Genomic DNA, 19,742 nt, shown 5'->3' with positions numbered 1-19,742 from the left:
GTCCAGCCCGTCTGGCACCAATAACCATATTCACCAAGTTCAGAGTCGCACTTAAATCTCATCTCTTCCCGTTTCTAATGCTTGCTTTGAACTTCAGCAAGTCACCTTCACCATGTCTACATGCCTCAATGGATTGAGCTGCTGCCAAGTGATTGGCCAATTTAGTTATTTGTCTAAACAAGTAGCTGAATTTGTACCTAATAAAGTGGCCAATGCGTGTAATACACACAAGTATATACACGGCATGTAAATACTTGCTGTTCAAGCAGAACAGAAGGAAGTAGGAACTACATCTAATACTAGTCCATGCCAACTCATCATCCTTTGTGCTCTGCTCGCTTGAACAGACATTCTCTTGAAGCGGAAGGGGTGGATGACTCATGTGATGAACGAGTGACACAGTCTGCGAAATTGTTGATTCTTCCGCGAGTTTCAGATCTGACAGGTGGAATTGGTTTGCTTTTCATTTCTTTTAGAAATGAAAGCGGAAGAAAAGATGATTCACGGGCAGAAAGCAGCATCGGGAGATATGTTGAGTTAATACCAACCCACACCTGCACTTTTTGCCCTGTTTTAAAGTTCATTCACTGTCAAATAAACTTGAACTGCACTATTTGAAAGACTGAAATATTTTTCACTTATTGCCAGCAGGTTAGGACTCTGCTGCCGAGCCTAATGTAAAACACTCAGTTCTTTACAATTGAAATCTTTCTTCTACTCCAAAACCTTCTTATCCTGCTCTTCATTTTCTGTCAAATCTTTCTTCTTTCCTTCTTGGCGCTTCCACCTGCAGAGAATCCGAGTGGATTTTACTGCCTTCCCCCCCCCCCCCGTTCGGTTGATTCTGATAAGAGTGCAACCCTTGACCACCTTTCAGATGTTGCATGGAATCCGTAGGCAGTCAGTCGGAGCGCGAATGCGTTTTGAGGGCCTGTTTTACACCTGCACGGTCAAACGTTATCCGATCGCACCCGAGTCGCAGGGACTGCGCTTGAGTGCCACCTGCAAAGAGGGCCTTTGTGCCGCTGAACGGCCGGTTACTCCGCGCGCTTAGTCACGCCATTGTGCGACGCTGAAAGCTGAGGCAACCCGAACCTCCTCCGCGGACAGCGTCCAGTGAAAGGTACAAGGCGAACCCCTCCGATTTCGCCCCCAGCGTGGCGATTTCCCTCTCTCGCTCCCTCTCCCTCGGCCACCCGAGATGCCGAGCTCCGCCGCAACCCGATTCCGCTCTGTCGCGGCGGACAGCGCGGCCTTTTGTGTCGGTGTGCTAGCACGCGCGTCCTCTGGGGGTTCGGCAGCGAGGCTCACCGTTGTTTCCTTCTCTCTGTGCCCGCAGCCACGTCGGGGGACTCGCACCTGAAGTTGCTGTCAGACGTGGCCCAGACGGTGAAGGGCCAGGGGACCATCGCCTGGGTCAACTGTGGGTGAGTAGCTTGGAGGGAGCCCTCCGTGACCCCTCGTTCCATTTTCGCAAAATAAAAGCTACATTTCTAAGATTTCAACAAAGTGCAATTGTGATTTGCAGGTGTTTTTCTTTCTTTCTGATTACTTCTTAAAAATTTTCGGCCTCCTCCTCCATCCAAACATAATGCGTCATTTTCACTTGAAGTGAACTGGTCACGTGACTCTGTACGTCACGTCCAGTGGCGCATAAATGTGAAAAAGTGTTTCCATGACACTTTTGCGATATACCTCTAATATCGATACATCTGAACCACCTCATGAGAGCGTCAAAACCTTTTAGCGATATTTGAGAGGTTTTTTGAAGTTTAGCTGTCTCCATTGCCAGTTTTTTTACTAAGATATTTAGGTTTTGTGCAATTCTATGGGTAATGGAAACGCAGCTAACGTCACTCGTAGAAGCCAATAACGTAGTAACGACCGATAACATAATATATTGTCCCTTTTCAAAGTGTAATAGGCCAGTATCATAATAAAAATACCGAATCGATAACGTAATAACTTTTGGCCAATAATGTAATAATTCATTATGTTATTGGCGCAGTTATTACATTTGCATATATGTTTTTAACAGGTCGACAATGTAATAACCAGCTAATAATGTAATAAGTTATTACGTTATTGGCCAAAAAATCTTTTTTTTTTGTTCAGCACTTTTATTATGTTATTTACGCAATTATTACGCCATAGGCCAACTACATTTTAAAAATGGCCCATTTATTGCAAACGCAACAACAGTTTTTACGATATTGGTTCAGGACTTTTATTACGTTATTGGCCTATTACATTTTTAAATTTATTATCGTCGTTATTACGTTATTCGCATCCAGCTTCAACGCAGCCCGCAGAAGTGTTTACATTGGTCGCATGCAGGACGCTCCCGAGGTATCGCCTCAGATTGTTCGCATTCCGCGACGCAGCCGGCTCCGCTCCCCTGCGATTGCACTTTCGCTCCCTCCGCTCTGCCCTTCCTGCCGTTTAGTTCCTCTCGCTCTTTGTTATTTTTTTATTTTTTTTTGCTCCTCGTACCTGTCAACCCATCAGCCGCAATCCGTCTTTTTCCTCGGCCCCCAGAGAGGAAGGGGTGTATCATCGAACAGGAAGCTGTGGAAGGCAGCGACTCCCATTTGACACCTCGCACTATCGCGCTCACACTGCCGGAGAGCCAGACGGAATGAGGGGAAGAAATTCTTAACATTCGAATGGAACGTGCCAACTGTTGTTGGGCACTTCCTCTTAGAGACTTTCCACAGGCATTCTTCTTTTTTGCTGTCTGACTCGCTGACCTCGGTATACTCTCCCCTGTGCAAACAAAGAGGTAATGGCTTCACATGAAAAACATTTAATTCTTCCCAAAATCCGTTTCTTTTTTTTCCGTTCTAATGTAATGGGTTCACATGCTTCGACTCTGACCTGCAGCCGTTGATTAATTTTGTAATCGTTTAATCTTTTTTGGTTTATTTAAATAATGATTTGAAGAGGCAAAACAACATTGAAATGTGAAAATTATATCATATAAAACTGTATTTCAAAATCAGCTAAAACACAAAGTATACAAGTAAAAAAGAGGCATATATAAAAAAAATATTAATTCTGACATCATCTGTGTCATAATAGTGTTGGTGGCCATGGTCATGGCATCGAAATTAAGGAATCGAAGCTTAAATTCAGATGAAATGTTTTCCAATCAGTCTAAGTCCAAGTAAGTATTATAATAATATGTATTATTTATCTACCTATCTGTCTATCATACTATCTTTCTGTTTACCTCCTCCTCGGCTCTGTGGTTCGCTGTGCTCATGTCAGTGCTGATGGCTGAAAGACGCGTTGGGCAGCCGCAGCTCCAGGCAAACAGCAGCCATCTGAAAGCATGAATTGCGATATTCTCTAACTGTAGTATTATTATTACAAAATAAAACAACAAGTACCATTTAAAATCACTCTATCGACTCATACAAATGACCGTCAAAGTCACTATTGGAAACAGAGTCGTACAGAAAATACGCTCCTGACTGGTGTCAGCTGATCTGCCTGATTGGCCGATCCAACCACTCATCATCCAAATCAGTGGTCAGTCCCAGTCAGAGCTTCCCCGGGGGCCAGATTCCTGCCTGGAAAGCCCGAGCAACGCCGGGTGCCTCCCCACAGGACACACGGAGGCAGTGCCAGCGGCCCGGCGCCAAAACGCATCCCGCCATTTGGCTTACTGGCGAACGGTGCCGCTTCGGGACGGGATCACGTCGCGAGAGCGGCCGGCTCCGCTGAGGAAGGGAGGCTGGAATGACGCGCTCCGAACAGATGACGGGTACCTGAGTGTTGGCCAGCGGAGATCTGCCAGTCGGGGCGGGGGGGCGGTGGATGATCTCATTCAGGAAGGGAGAGTCGATGAGCTGGCGCAACACGGGTCAGTCAGTGGGAGGCGGCGAGTGCAGATAAGGATTTGTTTGCGATAATTAAATGGCACGCCGAGCTTTATCCTCTTTGCGTGATGAATCCGTTACTAATCCTTCACTAAATGGGCCGTGTTGACTTTGGCTCCAGGCAGAGTGTTGGGGCTCCGTCCGGAACAGCATGTGAAAGGTTCACCTTGCTCCACTTCGCCGGCGGGTAATGAGGGTCCAGCAAACCAAATGTAATGCAATAATGCGTAATAATAACAATGATGGAACTCATTATTTGTCTTCGGAGCCATTAAATCTCAAACACGTTCCAGCGCCGGCCTGTTCTGGCGGTGCCGCGTTTCAGATCATTTGCAGTTCTTCCCGAGAAGGTTTTGTGTTGGTCGAGGTGATAAGCTGTCATGAATTAGCAAACTCAACAAATTCAGGGTTTTATGAAAAACAAAATCGTTCACTAGTCCCTTGTTTTTTTAGGGGCCAATTATGGGAATACGGGTTTCTCGCGCAAATATTTATGCGGTTCGACCTTGCGTTTACACGAAGCCGGCGTTTTCACTGAAATCACACAGACCGAAACGGCACTTTTTCAAAAACGCTTCTCAGGGTGGGTTTTTATTTTAACTTTATTTTTAATTTATTTATTTTTTGAAAGCGCCACCTTGCCTGGTTTCATGTAAACGCCTAAACAGATCTTTTTTTGGAAACGCTGATGTCACAGGTCTAAACCTCACCCCCGCATTGCAAACCGAGCGGCCGTGAGGTGCAGACGACCACTCACAACAACAGCCACGTCGCGCAACGGACTCGTTAGTGCTATTAATGACCAGCCTGCAGTCTTCCCAAACCATAGCGAACAATAACACACGGTGCTTGTGGATCGATCGTGGATTGTGTGCAAAGTGAAAATGAACACAACAAAGGCGATTTGCAAACGCCGTGTTTTACCTTTTATTGATTTTCTTTTGGGCGGGCAGACTGGGATATTGGCGCAGGAACCTAAATGACAAAAATGTTAGCAAACTTTTACTGGCACGACTCCCAGTCATTCTTAACATGGACCTTTTAAAGCGTTCCTTTCTAAAGTAACTGGAAGCAGAAGTTCAACTCTGACATTTGTCCACACCGTCTTTTCACTGGCAATCGTTCTTTCTGTTCGCTGTGGTGCTAATGTTATTAGCGAGCTGCTGCTTCTTGTAACCCGGCGTGCGTCAGGTGGTCTTCTTCTTCCGCCCTCAGGGAGTAAACTTGCGACGCCACCACTCCAGGCTGGGCATAGGTACTACATCGTTTTGTTCTCTTTTTTTTTTTTTTTTTTTTTTTTGCAAGTGCGGTTTCAAAAATGTCTGTCTCCGTGTAAACAACCCCTTGGACAAAGAAACACCCGTACATTACCAGAGCTGAACTCCTACACAACCATCACAATACATTTAAATAATTAACTTTGACTCTCCTCCGCTAAAGATCCGGAACGGCATCAAAAATTCACCGGCGGTGGAACTAAAGCGGCGTGGGACGTCTGCTGCCGGTGCCCCAAGGAATCGTGGGTGTTAGTGTGTCAGTCGAGCAGGACTGGACAATAGCTCGTCTTTGTGTTGGCACCTTTTCTGCCTCACCACTCGTTACCTAGTGTTCCCCCTTGGACTCGCAACTTGCTTTTGTGGCGTAAAGCTTCGGGACTCGCGGCGGCTTTAGAAGTGACGCATCGCCGGACAATGACGAGCCGCCGGTGTCCTTTTTGTACCGAACACCAGGTTGTGTGTGAGTCACTCACTGCCAGTCTTCTGTGCACGTTGGATTGTTATAAACACAAAGGCCCCCGCGGCTTCCTCTCTGACTCATATTACAGTTTATATATGAGAAAATGCGTAAATGGCTGAAAGCGTTCTGCTGTTGTGCACCATTGTGTGTGTGTGTGTGTGTGTGTGTGTGTGTGTGTGTGTGTGTGTGTGTGTGTGTGTGTGTGTGTGTGTGTGTGTGTGTGTGTGTGTGTAAAGCTTTGTAATTAACTCTACCTGCTGGTAATTCATTACAGCGCCGCATGTCACTTTCCAACTCAGGTCCTTTTGTTCAGGTCGACTAAATTTTCCGACAGCATTTTCTCATCTCAAACTAAAAAAAAAAGTGTCTGCATTGTGTCAGTGTTCGGGTCCTTTATTTGTCATCCAGTACTACAGTGTTGTACAGCCGCACACTATCAATTATACAACCACAACAACAAAAAGTGGGTTTTAAAGTAGTTTAAAAGTGATGCTTTGTTGGAGCGTCCACGTCGCTGTAAGAGGAGAAAGTCAAGGTGGTCTCGGAGGGCAGAGCCAATACCAGTCTGTGCCTTTTGTGACATCACAAAGTGTTGTGTGTTTTAGCACGGACTTTCTGACAAACAAAGCCACAATAGAAGTAGAATGTTTTTTGAGTATCATAACTGCCAAGCTCATTGTTGGGACAGAAACCAAGAGGTTGTCACAAAACCCCAGCAAAGTGAATTTTGCATAATATTGGGGCCTTTGATATAATTGAATCTGAAAGTATTATATTCCAATCTTTTGTGCAATATCTGTCAATTATCAAAACTCTTTAGGATAATATTCTTACAAAATTAGGTTTTAGTATTTTTTTCCCAAATGATTGATGTTATTATCATTCAGAAATGGAATGACGATTGTAAATTGCAGATTTTCACTCATTTTTACTTTGGTTTCATCGTTAATCATTGTCATGTTTCCTGAAAGAAAACCTTGTTTCTTTTATATTAATTAAGTAAAGAAGAACCCATGGGGGGAGAAGAACACACTCACCATTTGAACTACTCCAGATAATGCACAAGAAACAGTCGCATCAAAAGGCATCACCTTACCTCCAGATTTTCAAAATAAAATTTCATCCCCCCGCCCCCCAAATTCACCTTGAATCATGGAGTCGTTTCAGCCACATTTCGACCGTCCTTCCCTCTTTTGACCCGCGTGCCGCGCTCACCCGAGCGGCCGACTGGGTTCGAATCTGGCCACCGTGCATCATCGTCGGAAGCACGTCGAGGTCACATCTGCTCCTGGTGTGACTTGACCGGCGCCATCTGCCTGCGTGAGTCAGCTTAAGGCTCAGACCGTCGCCACCTGACGCGCCGCCGTCTCTCAGGAAACGCACTCGGCGGCACTTATTTCTTTCCCCGCTTTCCTCCATCAACCGGGGACTGGACTTTCAATCCTTGAGACCTCGAAATCACCGACTTTGAATCCTTAAGTCTGAGCTCCAGGAAAAAAAAATAATAAAAAAAAACTGTTCTGCTCCTCTCGCTCTAAATGAGTGCACGTTTCCGCTGCCCTTTATTCTGCAGGAGGCGGCAGGCAGGGAGGGTAGCTGCATGCCAACCGTCATGCCTCACTTTAGCAAGTGTGAAGTGTGCGTAGGTGGCTGGTTGCATATTTATTTCCTTTCCAACGGCGCCCCCGCCCCCCTCCCCCTCCCCCTCCCGCTGCCTAAAATAAGCCTTCAAGAACAGCCTTTTTTTTTTTTACATTGTGTGCGTTCCGTGCGTTCATGACAGAGTGGGAGCAAAGCGTCGCTTGCAATCAGCGGCTCATTTCCATCTGTGCTGCTGCTGCTCGCCTTGCGCCCGCATCGCTAATATATGGGGGAGGCAGCCTTGTTTTGTGTCAAGCCGTATGGGGCAATTATGCTGTTTTGATGCAAAATTAATGCAGGTGTTTCATTTAATAAAAATTAAAAAAAAAATCCTCGCCCTGGAGATTACAGGAGGTGTCACTGTGGCTCTTGCTGCTTGTCTGATTTTATCAATTTATTACCTACTTAAACGCTCCCTGTTGTCTCCGTCTACTGCAGCGGTTAAATCTCCCCTCCGGTATTAATAAAGTATCCATTTCTATCTTATTTTATCTTCAAAACGATATTGTGTGTTTCATTTTTCTTCACAGATCCTGTCGTTCCAACCCTGTTTGAGCTCTTGCATGTCTTTCTCTGTGTCTGTCTCTCCAGAGATTCCGAGGGCAGGAAGCTCTGTAAAAAAGTCAAGGTGGACCCGAGCTCCAGACCTGGGGGAGCCGAGCTGCTGCACTACAAGTTAGTGGCTGAGAACATTTTTTCATGTATATTTTTTTTTTCTTCTTCCTCCCCTGTCTGACATTCGCCCACCTCTTGCCTCTCGACTGCAAAAAAAAAAAACCTACGCCGCAGTGTTTTTGAGAGTCACTGTGTCTCATGTGTTTTTCAGAGACGGGACATTTCACACAGAGTACAGCAGACCAGCAACCTTTAAGGTATCCAGTTTTTCCTTCTTTCTTTCTTTCTTTTTTTTTTTTTTTCACATTCAATTAGATGAAGGCTGGGGAAGTAATAAATGCATAACGTCTATTCGTGTTAATTGCATGGCGAGTGCAGTTATATTGGTTATCTAGGCTGTTCCACAGTCTGCCTGGTTGTCTGAAGGATTCGATTACAAAAGTAATGTTTGTGTCATTACACCTTTAATTGCCTGTCTAAACCACATCAATATTTTAAAAACACTGGATCTGTAGCAGAAAAAATAGTCGTGGATTAGTTCTGACGCAAGGAAAAAATAAATGCAAACAAGGTTTTTCCACTGTTCTTTTTATTTATTGGTTCATTTATTTGTTTTTAAACTTTGTTGTGGTGGTTAATGGGTTAATAACAAGCTTTAAACCCTCTTCAATGACCAGTAAAATTCCAGTTTGTACTACTATAGGTAATCCCCAAAGCAGTACTAAATATTTTGATACCGTTCTTCAAATATTGCTCACATAAGCATTTTTTGCAAAAGTTCATTGTATAAAATTGTATAAAAGGAGATTTACCAAGTTCATTAGCGTCCACTTCAGTGGTCTTCCTCCTTTTGGAAATGAAGTGACGTCTGCTCTTACTTTATCTGCTTTATCATCTATCTATTTTTTTTTTTTTTTTTTTTTGCTTCTTTGAAATAGAAGTTTTGTTTTCGTTTAGTGGATATTTTTTGTCTACTTCACTCAAATTGTGACTGATTTTTACTACTGTCCTCACAACCAGTCCATGGTAGCGTTCTTGAAAGACCCGTCGGGACCCCCGCTGTGGGAGGAGAACCCAGAGGCCAAAGATGTCGTGCACGTAGGGACAGAAAAGGTAAGGAGGCTGTCGGAGATGGTGGCATGCTATAAAGAAGGTGAAAAAAACTGGGACTTTAACAATTAAAGTTGCAATAAGCTTCTTTTTTTTCACTTTTAACCTCAACTCTTTGGATTAAGTGATGTATCCAGCACAATTTTAGCTTGGGCAACGTTAGCATTCGTTGTTTCATGCTTCATGTTTCATGTTTCATTTAGTAAAGTTAGAGAGGGCCTGAGCCCAGAAGACATAACACCACCAAAGCAGGATGTAGCACTTTTATCACCTTATATCTGACAATGCTAAATGCTATTTCATATCAGTAGTACCATTAGCATTATTAGTGCATCATTTTATCTGCTTCTTATGGTTATGAGGACGAATTAAGTGACCACAGTCTATTTCGTAGAAGACATTGCTGGTAAGTCAAACGGTGAAAATGATGTTCACAATATGGTACAGATTTATAGAAAGTTCTGTCCGAGTCGTTACAGTGCAGAGAGTCCAGCTCAGTTCACCACTTGCCTGAATGCAACCATCTGGACTGACACAGCAAGGAACAGCTCTTCTCTCAGCTTCGGTCCAACTGTCCTTCTCCTCACATAAGGAGGGAAAAGTACATATACATATATATATATATATATATATATATATATATATATATATTTATATACCCTGCAGTAAATCCACAACCCTGGACCCTGTCCACACGCACACACACACACTACATCCTCATTTAATGAACAGCACCGCTGTCACTTCTCACCCGCACAGCCACTCCTGCCTGGGGCTCTCTAAAGGTGTCAACAAAGGATTGTGCTGTGTGCGAGGTTTTTTCGAGAGAGCAACTCTCGGTCCTGAAGGCAATGATGAGGGAGGAGAAGCTGGTCTCCTCACCAAAGCTCACCGGGGATTCATTCCACATAGCTCACCCTGTGCTCGTCAGCTCCGAGCCTCTTTCGTCAAACGCCTTCTCGGAGCAAGTGTCTGCTCTAGAATGATGTTTGGTTAATGAAAGTTCAAGCCTCAGTCCGAGTCATTTCCCTCTTTTTTTTTTTTCCAGGACTTCAGGAAGCTCCTGAAGAAAGAGGAGCGGCCGATTCTCATGATGTTCTACGCTCCATGTGAGTAACGGCTTAATGGCCTTAAGAAGAAAGTCACGTCACGTGAAAAAACTTCAGTTAGAATAAAGTATAGTTAAAGTAAAGACCCCTAATAGATCAGATCAGGAATATAAATGGGATTCCCACCCATTTATATTTGCTGACAAATGCATTCTGACTGACTGTTGTGCGCTGTTGAACGTCCAAAGATTTAAAGAAATAAAAATGCCTCCGACTCGAAGCAACCAGTCAACAATGGAAATTTTCTTTTTTTTTTTGACCACCTAAAACAGCCTTCACGATATGGCCAATAACCAATATCGCTATTCACAATATTAATCTCGATTTTGTTTTTATTATTATTTCTCCGTATCAGTGTATAAATGTCAAATTCAACCCTTGGATGCATAAAATGACAGCAGCAAAATGATTAAAATAGACCCTTCTGTTGTAGTTTTTTTTAATTTGCGCGCTATTGGAAAAATCACAATGGAGTTGAGTTTTGCAAACGTTTTAATTCAAACCAGGCTGCTGCACTCACAAGCGTTTGACAAATGAAAATAAATAATGGCCATTCTAACGTGGCCTAGTTCTCGAGTGTAAAGTTTTTGCCGCAGCTGCCCCAAATTGACAGCGCATCTTCTTTTGGAATTTCCTACAGTAAACTTTGACTAATTCACTCGGGGGCCCTTCATTCGTACACGCACTGCGTTTTTCAAAGCAGATGTTCCCACTCCAAACTACTGTCAGAGTGTTTCGAATAACAATAATTCTGGCATCATGGGAAGACATTAACCGTCCGTACGTTTCCCGACGTGGCAGTGGAACCGATGCTGACGTAATGTTCTGTCCCCTGTTTTTCGGCGCAGGGTGCGGCGTTTGCAAGCGAATGCAGCCCATCTTCCAGCAAGCGGCCACAGAGACCAAAGGCAAATATGTAAGTGTTTTTGAAAAAATTAATTTTGCATGCACACGCCTGGTCCACCGTCGCATTGCATTAACTGCATCTGATTCTTCAGCCGTCCAGTCTCCAGCGTTTGCAGATGGGATGGGATGTGATGTGTCAGCAGTAAAAGTTGAGACGGTTTAGCTTTGGCACTCGGCGCCCGCGCAGTTCATCAGTTGCGCGGGGGGGGGGGGGGGGGGGGGCTGTGGGGGGGGGGGGGATCTGCCCGCGTTGGCCCGCAGCAAAACTTTTCAATGCCATTTCTCAGCATATTCCGCGCCATGCATCTGGTGGCGGGCAGGATAATAACCCAAATGGTCTTTAAAAGCGATCCCAAAGCCCTGATACAAGTTCGGCCGGCCTTGATTTATCCCTCATGCCGACATTGCTTTTTGTTTACGGCAGTGTGTTGAAAAGCCCGCTCGTTTGTCTGGCATTGAGTTTAGTTTTTTTGTTTGTTTTTTTAGATGATAAAGTGTTCAGTTATTTCACAGGTATAATGCATATCCAACAATATGATTAAATGCGCCTTTCAAATTGTGCCTGCAGGCGCAACTAAGGGCTTAAATGCTTTCAGCTGAATGTCATCATTTAAAGGTCCCTTACGAGGCAAAATTCACCTCAATTATGTTTGTTTAGCAAAACAAAAACAAAAAAGAAACCCTTTGCGATGTTGCATAGGACATTAATACCTCCAACTTCATGATTCCCCATCCACCCCCAATCCACCAAAGCCAGCTGCTTGTTCCACATTGTTTTTTTTACTCCTTTGAAATATGTAGAAGGTCCAATAAAGTATCAGTTTTGGCTGTGAGTTGTAAACAGAGGGCTAAGTATAATGTTTCCTGCAAGGTTTTCGGGCAATTAAACATGCAAGACTGTGAAACCAGAGTCCAGGGATCTGAGATTGGTGATTGTGTGCTTCCTCAATTGTGTGCATCTCCTGCCCAGTCTTTGTTGTTATCTCCCGTTGCCTTTCCCAATCTCTAACTCCTCCCACGGTCCCATTGGGTTTTTCCAAACCACCAATGGTGAAACTGCACCGGAAACATGCGCACGAAGACGCGCCGTTTTGCGGTCGACGAGTGCGGCGGCGGAGAATATCCTGCAGCTGGAAGAGGGAATTAGGCAAGCAGCCCTCCTCGGGAGGCGGTGGAAGTCGCGGCATGTTGTGTTTACTTCGCATGAAGTGGAGAGTGACTGCCGAGACAATTAAGCTGCACGTTTGTTTGGTTATCAGGCTCTTGAGTGGCGAAAGCGCAACGCTCTCGACTGGAAATGAATGCATGCAGACTCCCTCTGTGTGTGTGTGTGTGTGTGTGTGTGTGTGTGTGTGTGTGTGTGTGTGTGTGTGTGTGTGTGTGTGTGTGTGTGTGTGTGTGTGTGTGTGTGTGTGTGTGTGTGTGTGTGCACCTCTGAGACAGCCAAGACATATCTGGAAGTCAGCCTGTTATTGCAGGAGACTGACGCTGCTGTGCAGAAGAGACAGATTTGAATAGTGAACCTGGTGGTCTGCCAAGATGTGCAGCCTGTGCGTCCAGAGCTCCGTGAGGACATCCGAGTTGATGCGCCTCGCCTGATCTGAAAGAGCTCATAACACCGCCAGGTTCACGCGGGAATTGCTGCAGTTGTGCCACGTGTGTTTTCGTATCCGTTGATTCCCCCCCCACCAACCTCCCGCCCCCTGCCGCCCCCTTGGTGCTATTTTTAGTTGTGACCAAATTAGCTTAACAAATCATTACCTGTTGTTTTCTGTAATCACTGATCTGCGTGACACATTAGCTGTGTCATTATGCGGTGCATCAACCTCGGCGGAGGAGTGTTTTTCCGCATTGGCTTGCACCGTTTTCATTTTTAGGTTTTTTTTTTTTTTTTTTAACATAGACGGCTTAGAAAAACATGACCACACAGCTGTTGCTTTTTCCGCAGGCCTAATGCAAGCCATTAACTTGATGTATTTATACAAACGCAGCTAGAGAAGCAGTTGCACAACAGTGACACGTTGTCCAACCTCTTCTTTGCAGTTAGCTCGCTAGCAGTAGCGGCGACAACTCTGTCAATGAGATGATGGGGAAGAGGAATCATTACTTACATGGTAGCCAGGAGCATGTTGGCTAATGCTAATATTAGTCAGCTTGCTAACATTATGGTTAGGGAGCCTGTAAGCGTCTGACTACATCATACTGGACTCACACAGCGGTGCTCAATGGAAGCTCAAAGTCGGTGCCTCGTGTTTAGGGGTTGAGAAGTTTGTCACGTACCTATCTCATTAATGTGGCAGCTATGCACACCTCTTGTTTTCATCATTGCATTGTTTCTGCTCTGTCAATGCAATTGCAGGAAACCTGCACAACACAGGGCGTTCTTCTTTCTTTGGTGTTTGGATTAATCCAGTAAACATCCTCCCCGCCCAACGCCCCCAAAGACTTTGAGGGAGGTTTTTGTCTCATTAAAATCAAAGAAAGCGCTGCGTCTTATTTTTCGTAATGCGTTTAACCCCAAGACGCCCCTTAAGAATCGTAGACTACAGAGAAGAGGGGTCGCACAGCTGCAAGGCCTCTTTGGGATTCTGGTTGACTTCTAAGATGTGACGTTCGAGATATTCAAGGATAGTACATTACACTTTTACACTGCTGTGCTCTTGCATCACGTGGCAACAACAGTACACAAAGCTGCTTCTTGCCGCTAACACAGATGTATTTGTTTCTGGAAAGCCTCATTGTGAACTTCTTTTTTTTTTTAATCACATTACCGGCCTTTGCCTCTCGTTCAGCTCTCCAACAGCTCGTCTGATTTCTCGCATTTGTCTCCTTCTGAAGGTGCTCGCGGGAATGAACGTTCACCCGGCTGAGTTTGACGGCCTCAAGCAGGAGTACAACGTCAAAGGCTACCCGACCTTCTGCTTCTTCGAGTGAGTCGGCCCCTTCTCATCCATCTCACTTTAGGCTCAGTCGTCACTTCCAAAGCTCACAACATCAGAGTGGGACCACTTCAAACGCAGTCCTGGCCCGGACTCTTGAAGTACGGCCTGTTGGTGACAGAATTGCAGCTTGCTGCGGCGGCCTCCGAGGTTTAGAGCTGCCAGGTAGAAAGTTTTTTGACGTCCTTTGAAAAAGTAAACTCTCAGAAAGGGGCTGCGGATGTAGCAATGCGCTAAAACACTTTCGCGTCTCCCGTTTCCTGTTGTGTGTGCTTTCTTGCTCCAAGTCAGACGGCGCATACAGCACCGTCAATCATCAAACTGCAACAGTCTGTAAAGACCCGGCGGATCACGTTTTGCTTGTCAAAACATGCACAAGAGGAGCCACTTTACACATGAAGATACAGGCAAAAACAGAAAGAAATGCCAATGCAAACACAATCTGAGCAAAAAAAAAATGCATAATGAGACACGACTGATGCGCCCCGCAGTCCCAGGCGTGCAGAGTTTCCCAAACCTTGCCGGGCATTGAGATTTCCTCCCTCGATCAAAGGTCTTAATCTCCACGGGGAAACAGAGTGGAGAAGTTAAGAAGCAGTGGGCAGACAGCATATTGCGGTCGTGTCTCCAATTCTAAGTGACTGAGACTTTGAGAGGAAACAAGACCAGCATGCAGAGAAAAGGAATAGCTGGCTAACTAACAAACTAAATAGGGGAAGAGCTGCAAAATCCCTGCCATCGGCTGCCTTTCTCGAGGGCTCTCGAGCTGCGGAGGAACTGCGCTCAACTCCAAAGTGATTATTTTGGCAATTGGTCCACAGGGCCCGATTGAGTTCATCGGACACTTTGTTAAATGACTCCACAAGGTAGCAACGACACAGTGGAATAGCCGCTTGTCCGTCTGTCCATTCTCTGTCACCGCTTCTCCTGCGCACACAGTCACTGTAGCGTATCCCGACCATCTTCAGTGGGGGGGGGTTATACTCTCGCCAAGGCTCCAGGTCATCACAGGGCCAATCAGGTAGGAGAGACACGACCGTCCAGACTCACTCTCACGGACAATTGAGAGTCTCAAGTTAGCTCAACATGTCCTTGGATAGCGGGAGGAAGCTGGAGTACCTGGACAGAATCCTGGCAAAGAGTTGGGAGAAGCAGTGTTGCCAACTTATATTATTTAGTGAGTCTTCAGCCCTCCAGCAACTTTTTATTTAGAAAAGCGACTGGCAACAAATCTAGCCTTTCTGGTGCTCTTTTTCTAGTGACTTTTGGCGACTTGGACGTGAAACCACGTTTTGTTCTTCTTACCTTCTTACGAAATCGTGCTACCGTCCTCCCTCCCTCCATGCTAGTCAGAGCAGATGTTTATACCCCTGTGTCCAGTCTGGAAATAAATTGCGCAGTGTGCATTGTAGTTCTTAATATAGTAAACATATTTATTTTGCCTCTTCCACGTTATTTCTCTCTCATACAGCCCTTCAGTGTCCATTGCGATGACATGTGCATGACCTATTATGCAAATTAGGTGATGATGTCATTTTAGCGACAGCGCTAACCACTTCATGACCGTGCCATTTCAGTTCATTTTACTGTGTCTAAAACGACAAAGATGCTAAGATTATGAACAAAAGATCGATAACTCGTTGATATTCAACTACAGTCACATTCCCTGTGTCAGTTATCCTCATTGAAGCAACATGCATCCCTGCAGTGGAGCTGCTGACATGGAGCAACTTTCTACAACTGTCAGAAGTTTTTTCAGTTTTGATTCCATTTGTCGTGTTGCATATGTAACCTGACCTGCCGCCCCCCATGGAAACTTTCCCAAATTCTTTGTATTTAACGTATTCGTAAAGGGAAAGCATTTGGAAAAGGGGTGCCAGAACTTGGAGGGTGATTCGATGTACCTTTTTTCTATTACGTTTGGGCTTCCTATTGTTCCCAGTGGCAACGTTAACCACGCAATGCTTTAACATAACTCTGACCAGAGCCATCTGAGAGTGAAGCAAACCAGTGATGTCCACCGGGAAAAAAAGCCCCCAGCGCTGTTTTTATGTTCTGTAAACGCCATCCAGCTTTTGATTCAAAACAGTACTGTCGCTGCAGCTACGCTAATCTTATTAGCTGCAGCTTTTGCTCAAAAACTTGCAGCAGTGTGGTACCAGCACATCAGGACAAAGTTTTTCGCTCGGCTAACTGAGGTTTTACACCAGTCTCTTTGTTCCAAGCAGCTGCCATAAAAACAACAAATCTCTCTTTCTTCTAAATGAACCATGAACAATTGATCGTACAAGGCTATGAAGCCAGAGTCTAACAATCAGAAAGTGTTAAAGTACTAGTCCTCTAAAGTCTTTGTTGCCTTTCCACCTTTCGCCACTACCTTTGTTTTAAGCCGCTGCCATACCCCTAATGCCTCTTTCAAAGTAGTTCTCTTTTCTACCCGAAGGCTTTTAATCATTAATAGGTCGGACTAATGGAGGCTTTTAATAAACGGCAACATGGTGACATTGATGCAGCGCTCAGCACTCTGAGGCAGTTTTTTTTTCCCTTCCACTCGGTTACGTGTGCATGAAATTTATACTGGTTCCGCTGCTGTAATTTTAGTTTACTGCTCAGCGTCTAAATATGCATACAGCCGTGTATATATATATACAGACTCGCAGCGTGCAGCCACAATTTGCCGGTAGGGGCTCCGAGTGTGACTGATGGTGTTTGTTAAAAGCAGACCCCCCAGCCAGAACGTCCCGCCACTGTCTTTGTATTTATAGTGCTGTGTGTGTGTGTGTGTGTGTGTGTGTGTCGCTGCTCCGCCGCAGCTCCGACTTCGCTCGGAGCTTCTCCTTGCTCTCGCGCTGCTTTTATCACCCTCCTTCTCCGACATTAAACACTCTCTCATTCCAGTCGGACCTTTTAATTAGACTGGGACTGATTAAGTGCCTCGGCGGTACCCAGTCCGAGAGCGTGTGCGTTTCTTTCTTCTTCTTTTTTTTTTTTTTTTTTGTCTTTGGCCCTTTCCCGTAACAGCGCGCACCAGTTTTGGGGGGATGGGACGGGTACACCGGTCCAGTTAGCCGGCAGCGCAAGGCTAGCTAACGACCATCGGAGCTCAGCGGCCAGAGTAATAAGCCCCTCCACTGATAAACAGCCCGCTAATCACTGCAGGGTAAATCGGCATCAGCGCCGTTGGAGTTATCTCGCCGTTGCACCCGCTGTAACAAGGTCTTTCTTTTTTCCTTCTTTTTTTTTTTTAACACCCCCTGCAGATAAAGGAAAGCTGTGAACTGTAGCCGCTCAGCAGCAGCAGCACACCTCAGCCTTTTTTCTTTCATCAATTAAACAATGAAGTCGACTTTTTTTATTTGCCTCTACTCTTTTTTTTGTCCCCACCAAGTTCATGTCTTGTTATCATTGGCGGAGCCAGAAATGTTTCCCTTGGAGGGGGCCGCAGGGTGAGATCATGACTCACATAGGGGTGGCAACAAGTAGGCGCCTGAAATGTCTCCAAGACTGTTTTCATTATCATTCTAATTGTCACTTATGTTGCTTGTATTTATTAAATGTTTCCAGTGTGACCTTAAAACAGACAGCCTATTAATAAGAGATGAGGAAATTCTCACCAATGTTAAATATTCCTGATAATCCTGTATCAGCTTGTTCCTACTGTCCTAGGGATAGAGTTCATCCTATCTGTTCATCGAATTTTTTTTATTTTTATTTTTTTATAGCTGGCCGTTAATCTCGCCAATTTGATTCCGTGCTGGTGTTCTAAGAAGCACGCTCACTTAAAATGTACGTTCCGAGCACCGAATCCGCCGCCTCTAATCGTGTGGCACCTTTTAATGACGATCCGAGAGGGGGCTTTAACTTTTCGCCATCAACGTCCTCCGTGTCTGTACATTCCCACTGGCCCAGAGCCAGATACCGTAGATCCCCAGGTGCCGGGCCGGGTCAGGCTGGGCCACGACGTCGGTCTGTCTGTTCCCCCCGTCGAGCCAGAGGTGATACTTGTGTCGCCGTCGAGGAAATTCTGCTTATGTTTTTTAATCGTTTCTGACACTGCAGCTGATGCGACGCTTGTTACTCATTTCAAATGCATTGCGACGGCCGGGCTGCTGTTTCTTATATATATTTATAAGCTAAAAATTCACCGCAGAGGCCAGGTTATCAATCATTATTGGGTTTTTTTTATTTATTCAGCACTCGTGAAACAATTCCGGTGGGGTTTGAGCCGCTCTGCTCCTGCTGTCTGATTCAGACAGTTCTCCAATTGCTTGCAATAACTTTTTTTGTTTGTTTCTACAGACGCAAATTACAGAGTTTCTTCCCTCTCGCACAGACTGTACGAGGCAAGAAAATTAATTGGGGAAGCTTTTTTTCTCTTTTTTTTTTTTAACACACTTGTCATAACATTTCAATCCCCATTTGCAGCAGGCAATAATTCAAAATGCTGCTTCCTTCTCGCTCCACCTTTGGGCCCTGCCAAGGTCATATCATAGACGTAATCTATCCATCGAGCTGTGCCTCTACCCCAGGGTGTCCTTTTTGGGGAAATTTGCCTGGAAATCTTTCTAGGAGAATGCACCCGATAGGACCCCCGTTTTGATGCCTGAACTCACTGGATCAGTTTATGACTTTGTGCTGTTTAGAATGTGGAGCAGCTGCTAAATGGAGAGATTTGCCTTCCTGCTTGGCTCCCCCTTCAAATACAGATGCCAGTAAATATCAAAAACGCCTCACCAAGCTATGAGTAATCCATGAGACTAAACTTAAAGCTAGCAACTATTTTTCATGGCTTTGACCTCAGATATGTCATTTGTTGGCAATGATCATATTTAAAAGCGCCATATCCAAACCCCGTTTCACCATTATTTGCCAATTAATTCTGCAAAGAAACTCTCTAGATTTAAAAAAAACAAAAAAACAAAAACAAAAACAGCATAATTAGCTCTCTGTTTGCAACCATCTGCTAAAACGCTGGGTTTTGGCTTTGTGCTGAGACTGATACTTTGTTGGAGCTTCCAATTCTTTGGGTGTGGGATAAAAACAAGGTGGTCTTTGAGGACAGAGCCAACTTTGGGCTGGGGGTGTGGTCACAAACATTTTGAGAGGTATGGGTTCCCTTTGTGACATCATACGATGGACTGCGCCAAAGAAGTAAAAGATGAAGAGACTTTTCTCACTGCTGCTAAGTTCTTTCACAGACTTGTTACGCTTTCTGTCATCAAATTAAAACACGAGTAATTTTTGATTTTGCATGGTATGGCAACTTTAAATAAATTGTAATCTTGTTGCATTGTTGCATCTTTGCCTCCAAGTGCCTCGGTCAGAAAGGCCTGTAGAAAATAGACAGCTCCTAATGTGTTTTCTCTTTTCTTCTGCTGTCTTCCAGGAAGGGGAAATTCCTTTACCACTATGAAAACTATGGAGCTACGTCCAGGGATATTGCGGAGTGGATGAAAAAGTAAGTGTTCTCATAACCTTCTCGACTTTTGTCCGTCCTTCTGATTGGCTCAATTGCAAAAAAAAAAAAGAAATGAAACGGCAAAGGAGAAAGGGGCCAAGCTGCATTCTGCCGTCTCCGTCTGTCAGGAAATAAGTGAAAAGCCGCCGTCTCTCGTTTTAAATTTCTGACATCACCTCCTTCCTTCTGCGGTCTTCATTACACCGTGTCTCCACACCTTGGCTCACCTTACCGCGGTGTCATCCGTCTACAGCTGCTCGCCTCTTGTCTCATTATTCTTTCTCACCTCGGCATCTGCGCTCGGTTCGAAAACTTCCACCCCCCACCGCGGCTCGCCTCGCCT

At 45.0% G+C, this 19,742-nt stretch overlaps 1 protein-coding gene across 1 annotated transcript in view; it reads left to right on the top strand.

The window, feature by feature from the left end:
* pdia5 (protein disulfide isomerase family A, member 5) overlaps nucleotides 1-19,742 on the top strand; it is a 52,555-nt gene that overhangs the window by 10,093 nt on the left and 22,720 nt on the right. The window contains exons 3-10 of the mRNA XM_076030995.1: nucleotides 1,340-1,427; nucleotides 7,854-7,937; nucleotides 8,089-8,134; nucleotides 8,898-8,990; nucleotides 10,036-10,096; nucleotides 10,945-11,012; nucleotides 13,841-13,932; nucleotides 19,328-19,399. Coding sequence (XP_075887110.1) covers nucleotides 1,340-1,427; nucleotides 7,854-7,937; nucleotides 8,089-8,134; nucleotides 8,898-8,990; nucleotides 10,036-10,096; nucleotides 10,945-11,012; nucleotides 13,841-13,932; nucleotides 19,328-19,399 — 604 coding nt within the window. The remainder of the gene's footprint in view (nucleotides 1-1,339; nucleotides 1,428-7,853; nucleotides 7,938-8,088; nucleotides 8,135-8,897; nucleotides 8,991-10,035; nucleotides 10,097-10,944; nucleotides 11,013-13,840; nucleotides 13,933-19,327; nucleotides 19,400-19,742) is intronic.

The sequence above is a fragment of the Nelusetta ayraudi genome, unplaced genomic scaffold, assembly GCF_046127955.1.
Source record: "Nelusetta ayraudi isolate G7.1 ecotype Tasmania unplaced genomic scaffold, CSIRO-AGI_Nayr_v1 ptg000031l, whole genome shotgun sequence".
Lineage (NCBI taxonomy): Eukaryota > Metazoa > Chordata > Actinopteri > Tetraodontiformes > Monacanthidae > Nelusetta > Nelusetta ayraudi.
The sequence above is the reverse complement of the archived record's forward strand: the minus strand, read 5'-3'. Positions and strand labels throughout refer to the sequence as shown.